Source organism: Vicia villosa, linkage group LG5, assembly GCF_029867415.1.
Source record: "Vicia villosa cultivar HV-30 ecotype Madison, WI linkage group LG5, Vvil1.0, whole genome shotgun sequence".
In the NCBI taxonomy this organism is placed as follows: domain Eukaryota; kingdom Viridiplantae; phylum Streptophyta; class Magnoliopsida; order Fabales; family Fabaceae; genus Vicia; species Vicia villosa.
Genome location: NC_081184.1, coordinates 141337799 through 141344350, shown reverse-complemented (window position 1 = coordinate 141344350; position 6552 = coordinate 141337799). Strand labels below are relative to the sequence as shown.

At 35.1% G+C, this 6552-nt stretch overlaps 1 protein-coding gene across 1 annotated transcript; it reads right to left on the bottom strand.

Moving 5' to 3' along the window:
- LOC131602816 (uncharacterized) lies at positions 1-6338 on the bottom strand. Its single transcript, XM_058875014.1, has 13 exons — positions 5660-6338; positions 4867-4945; positions 4680-4736; positions 4202-4257; positions 3211-3439; positions 2828-2914; positions 2664-2738; positions 2481-2561; positions 1232-1296; positions 974-1160; positions 802-890; positions 574-688; positions 1-328 (listed from the first exon to the last, which is right to left on the bottom strand). The coding sequence occupies exons 1-13, from the start codon at positions 6229-6231 to the stop codon at positions 287-289; spliced, it is 1734 nt and encodes a 577-aa protein (XP_058730997.1). The 5' UTR covers positions 6232-6338; the 3' UTR covers positions 1-286.
- Positions 6339-6552: the final 214 nt, after the last annotated feature.

Below are 6552 nucleotides of genomic sequence, written 5' to 3'. Positions count from 1 at the left end.
TACTCAAAAAAAATGACTCGCCAATATCCTAAAAGCTTCAAAACGTTAAGTTAAACAAGATGGTAATTTTACATTACACAAATATGATGAAATAGCAAGGCACCATTGTTAAATATACCAACCAAAATACAGAATAAAAATGGGACCGAAATATCACCATCTTCTGGACATTACAATTTCTGTAATCATACTTCTAAAATAATTTTTGAATCAAAATCTATAAAACCAGAACATGATTAATAAAAACTAAGCCACAAAATTGCATTCATTGTATCTTTACGCATCTTCAAGATTCCCCGTTAAACTTAGCTTCATATAAATGTGGTTGCTGCAAGACAAATAACTCAAAAATATTAGAGCTGGAGGAAAAGTTTGGAACATAACATCAGAGATTGTTGAATTTAACAAAAAGGAGAGAAGGAAAACATAAAGTGCTCAGAATGATATGCTGGTACGTGGTAGTGTGAATATTAATCTCTTATTTTAAATAAGATTCTTCGTCAAGTATATAATATTGATAAAATTATGAATCTCCTGAGAAGCCAGCAGAGAACTCAAAGATTAGAACATTACCATGAAGATAGCTGTAATCAGCCTTCGTGCAAACCATCTCATGTGCATTGCCCGTTGTGCGGCACTTGATGCTTCAACTGTGTCAAACTGCAAGTACACAAAACCTGCACTTCTTCTGTATACACGCAGAACTAGTTAAAGCATTGCAACACATGATATGAGGAAATTGAAGAGCATACAGTAACGTATACATGACGGATTATGCGTGCTACACATTTAGTAACTTACTTGTCGACATAAATATGCTTCACTCGGCCATACTTAGAACACTCCTCCTCTACATCCTCTTTAATGTCTATATCAAAATCTGGTTCAGTCTGCATAGTGATCTTTTTCATCAGTACTTGTGAGAAATATCACATGATTATGGTGGAAAGTATATAATAAGTTCATCACAAACCTCGGTGCTTGGATCAAACATATTCTTCAATAATAAACACTCACTGGGGATTCCAACTGGTTCTACCACAGGGGTAGGCATAACTTGTGTTGGTAGACCGGAGGCAGGTATAACACCTGGATTACCGATAGGCATGCTAAAAGCCTGCTGAACAGGAACTGATCCATTCACTATTGGCACACCAATGCTGCAGTTTGGAAATATGAGAAAAACTACGAACAGATTCACAAAAATATAAGAGGAAAATATTATACAAACCTTGTGGGAATGTCAGCACCAGCCAACCTTTGCATAAGCAATGCTCTTGAATGGGCATTTAAAGTCTGCATAGAAAATATAGATAAGTATTTAACTGTAAAGAAGACTTGTTATAATCCAACAAAAAACAATAATTTTTTAACAAGATAAATAATGTTAATTGTTATTATTGGAAAGGGTAAAAAACAAAGCCAAAAGAAAGGGGCAACAGAAGTGAGAGTGTGCTGACAAAAATCCTGGAAAGTCAAACTAACAGAGCCTATTTGGTTTCAAAAACAATGTGTTCGTTTCTTGCATTCAATTGTAATAACAAATACCTTTTTATCACTTTGATTTCTGTTTTCATATATTTGTACAAGAAACATGAAAGCATAAGTTTCGTTATTTCCAATTTAAGTCTCCGAAAATAGAAAACAGTGTGTTGTATTTTAATAATTAAAAGAGAAAAATAGTTAACAACCAACGTTTTATCAAGCAAAGCAGTTCCTAAGAAATTTTGCTTGTAACCTAAATGCAAATCCTCAAAAGAACACTAAAGTTTTAAAGAACCTGTCTACCAAACAGTAATAACCCTGTCATCAACCTGTATACATTTCATAACTAGAACTGTTATACAGAAATAAAAGTATAACAGTCAGATTTCACATCAAACTTCATGCCATTCAGGTTTATAACAACAACAACAACCAAGTTTTATCCCACTAAGTGGGGTCGGCTACATGGATCAACTTTCCTCATTCAGGTTTATAACAATCTGAAAAAATAATCACCCGTATAACTTTAGTAACATCAAATAAAATCAAGTAAATTCGTAATAGTGTAATGAGATATGGATTTCAATGACAAACTTATCACAATTCACAACCAATTTTTTAATATTTAAAGTAACAGGCAACAATGTCCCGTTAAGCCAACTCGTTAAGCCAACTCAGTTGGTAGCTGTGCAGGGACATCCCACTTGTTCATCTTTAAAAGGGTCAATTCCAGCCACTAGGCTACTTGACCCAAAAAAAGTAACAAGTAACAATGTGAAAAAATAATTACACGTAAAAGGGTCAATTCCAACCACTAGGCTACTTGATCCAAAAAAAAGTAACAAGTAACAATGTGAGAAAATAATTACCCGTATAAACTTTAGTAACATTAAATCAAATAAGGTAAATTTGTAATAGTGTATGAGATATGGATTTCAATGACAAACTTCTCACAACCAATTTTTTAATATTCTAAGTAACAAGTGAAAACTTACCAATCCACCTTCATCATCATCAAAATCTGCAGATTTTGCAGTTGTATCTTGACTTCCAACATGATCTGTAACAGATGAAACCTGAGATTGATGAACATCAGTACAAAAAATATGTTAGCAATGATTATCAACAAAATTGATAGCATTCAAGTGAAAAAATCAGGCCTACAAAAATATTTTTACCTTTATAGTTCTGCCAGCAATCTCCAATTTTCCATTTAAACTCTGAGCTGCCTTGGCATGTTCAAGATGGGCAAACTGTCCAATGAATGCAAGTTAGAGATTTAGTAATAAATTATAGTATTACCAGAAGCAATATTTCTAAAGACCAAGTGTTGGAAACAAACCTGAACAAACCCAAAACCTTTGCAGTGTCCTGTCTCCATGTCAAGAGGTAATTGTACAACCTCAATCTGACCAAATGGCTCAAAAATCTAAAACAACATAAAAGTAAGATGTCAAAGGATGATAAACTACAACAACAAGATTCTAATTTGCAAAAGCCTACCAAAAATATTAGACCCAATTTAAAGAAAACAAATTTACTGGTTTTGAGGGACATTAATTTAGTTAAACTATTGCCATTCAATAAAAGCCCCGGCATTTACATTGCAGATAAAGGATGCAGATGCCCTGTGTAAATAAATAAATATGGAAGTATGCCAAACATCAGTATACTCGCCACAACAGCTAATGAAACACCAAAAGAACAAAACAAACACACAAATACCTCTCGCAGATTAGCCTCGGTCATGTTGAAATGAAGATTCCCCACATACAATTTTCTGTCCACTGCTCCATATGGTCCTACTACACCAGCAGCTCCACTGGAAGCAGTAGACTGAACAAGATTTTTTTCAGCTTCAGAAGGTTTCACCATTACAGGCTGCCCAAGAAGTAATTGGCCGGAGATAGCAATTGCCATTGGCACTGACATCGCATCATAAAATTCAATATACCTGCAGCCTCATCAAGAACTTGCATCAAGTTTTCAAAACTAAGAAACAAAGAATCACAATCAAAACTTACAAAGAATACAGCAAAGAGATGTAGGGAAACAAAAACTTTAGTGCAGATGGCTCAAGCTGAGTTTTGTGCATCAGACTCAGGTAAAGGAAATGTAAGTTTGTCATAGTAAAAATGTAAAATTAAAGCATAAATAACTATCAAATTGACAATCCAGATGGAATACGAGAACTGGGGCACCATGAAGATAAGGAGGATTAGTAACAGTGCCTTGCATCCATTGTTTAAGAATGTGTGTGAGTGGAGCGCGCAAATAAAGACTAATAAAAGATCCCAACTTAAAAGTGGATGATAGCCTAAGTAGTAGGATAGTAATCCACTACTAGTAAGAAGATACTAACAGTTAAACAGAACCAAATACAAGATCACCTCACCAAGACAACAATAAAATTCCTCCCTCCAAAAACTAAAGGAGAACTTCTTATGTATCAACCATAAAAAGCCCCATGACTAATGTGATTGACTTCTAATTCATAAAAAGAAAAACTTAAAAAGCGTTATCAGTATACAAATGAAATCTTCATTGTATGCCACTTAGAGGAAAACTATTGAGACCAGAAAATCGCACAATGCCTTAACAATAATGCATGGCTAAGCCATTTAAGAATACGGCCAACATGAATCTTAGAAGTTAGTATTCAAATGCAACAAGAGCACGTCCATATAAAGAGTTTGTTTGATCATTTAGGACATACCCAACTCCTTTAGATCTTCTTGAGTTCCGATCCATGATTAGACGGACATCTCTCACCTGAAAATAAGCAAGAGCGAATTAACAGAAAGGGGGAAGTATCATGTATAGAGGCAGATGTCAGCATTCCCTGTAAAGCATGCTAAACCACCCACATGCCGATCTAAATATCGTGGGGTAACCACTTATTCACTCAAAAACAAATTAACAGAACATTCAAACACAACAGAGTGGCTGCCCTACTTAAAACTGAAAGCAGTGGATAATATATTTCAGGAGAAACCAAGTTGCTCAGAGTAACATATATTCATTATACATGGCTGCTCTACTTAAAACTGATAGTAGTGGTCAATATATTTCAGGAGAAACCAAGTGCTCAATACATGTATATATTCATTATACATGTAAGATGTGTTTGTTCTATTATATGTGATTGTTGTCACTCATCATAATTGCGTAACATCAATAATAAAGCAACTAACCTTGCCAGCTTTTGAGAAGAACTCGTATACATCTCTCTCTGTTGCTTTTAAAGGCATCTATGAACACCAAACAACAAACAGGAAATCATCAGGAAAATTTTGACAAATATCTCAATAACTCAGACCGTATTTAATATATATTTTACATATTATTTAAAACAAATGAAAATGGAGGCAATCAATCAACCTGATAGGCAAAAACAGTTCTCTGATCCCTTTCTGGGTCTGCTTCAGGTTCCACGTTATCTTTTTTATCCCTGAACCTCCTGTAAGAAAAATTAAAATGAAGCTTTCAGAAAATATATAAAAGCCCACATCATACTAGTTTAATCTGGCACTCAGATGTTATAATCCGTTCAATGAATCAATATATGATTGTCCATTTTAGAGTCCATATTAGCACCTAATCTTCAGAGGGAGTAATGATTCAAAATCTTAAGCACGCATTATTCCAGTATATTTTGCCAGCATAAGAACCTTCAAAACAGCACTTAATAATCGCATACCTGCCAGCACTCTGGTCAGGACTTTTTGTGTGTATTTTTCTTTGTATAAATTAGCCAAAACTGCAGTAAGGATCATATTATAACACTGTGGTAGCATTTTAACCCATTCACAATAAATTAATGATATAATACCTTTTAAACTTGAACCCATGGTATCCTAGTATCCCCGGCTGGGAGCCAGGACTAAAACCCCTCGAGAGGTACTGAGATCCATTAATGATATATCAATACCTTAAACAGTTGAACCAAACAGCAACTAATTAATGGCGCAATACCTAGTTTAGCATCACAGTTCAACCTCTCATTTCATGTAAGTAACAACACAAACAAAACATACAAATATGTGAAACACATTACTAATACGCACTGCTTTCATTTCACACTACTTGCGAGAATAAATTCAAAACAAATAAAGTATCAATAGAACAAACACATAGATAAAACTGAATTCGAATGTGCAATTTAAATTTTTACCTGCCATCTCTATTTTCGAAATCCCGCTCTCTTTCTACTCTTTCTCCTCTATCTCTCTCAGGACGACTCATACTTCTCCTAGGTCTCTCTTTCTCCTCCTTTTCCCTCTCCCGTTCCTTCTCTCTCTCCCTCTCTCTTCTTTCCCGTTCCTTTTCCCTTTCCTTATCCCTCCTCTCCCTCTCCTTCTCCCTCTCTCTATCCCTATCCTTATCTTTCTCTCTGTCTCTACTACCTTTCTCTCCGTCCCTCTCCCTCTCTTTCTCTCTACTACCTTTCTCTCCATCCCTATCTCTCTCCCTCTCCCTATGGCGGCCGGAAGATCGTTCACGGTCACGATCTTTCTCTCTGTCTCTATCTCTATCGCGATCTTTTTTAGAGCCATTCTCGTCTTCGCCACGAGACCTTTTGCTCCGCCTATCTTCGCCGTTCAGATCGTCGTCAACATCGCGCTTCCGGTAAGTCCTCTCGGATTTAATGTCGGCGGTGTCAATTTTCTTCTTTCGGGAAGAATCTTTGTCTTCCTGAAGCTCCTCCACCGTCTTCTCCAAGTAGTCGTACTCGTCGAAGTCCATTGCTAGCTACCTTGCGATTTTCTCTTCCGATTTTGTGAAGCTTTTTTTGGTGCCGGTGTGAGCTGTGATGTGAAAAATTCTAGGGTTTTAGGATATTAGGTTATTTTTACGAAAATCGGTATTTGTATTATTTTTTTTAAATACTAAATGTGTCCAATTTGTTTTAATTTTTTATAAAATATTTTATAGTATTATCTATTTTTGTTATAAAAATATTAAAAATAATTTTAAATGAAAAAACAGTTTTAGATTGTTTTTTATTAAAAAGTATTAGACATATTTAACCACTTTTTTTAATGGATATATGTGAAAATATAAGAA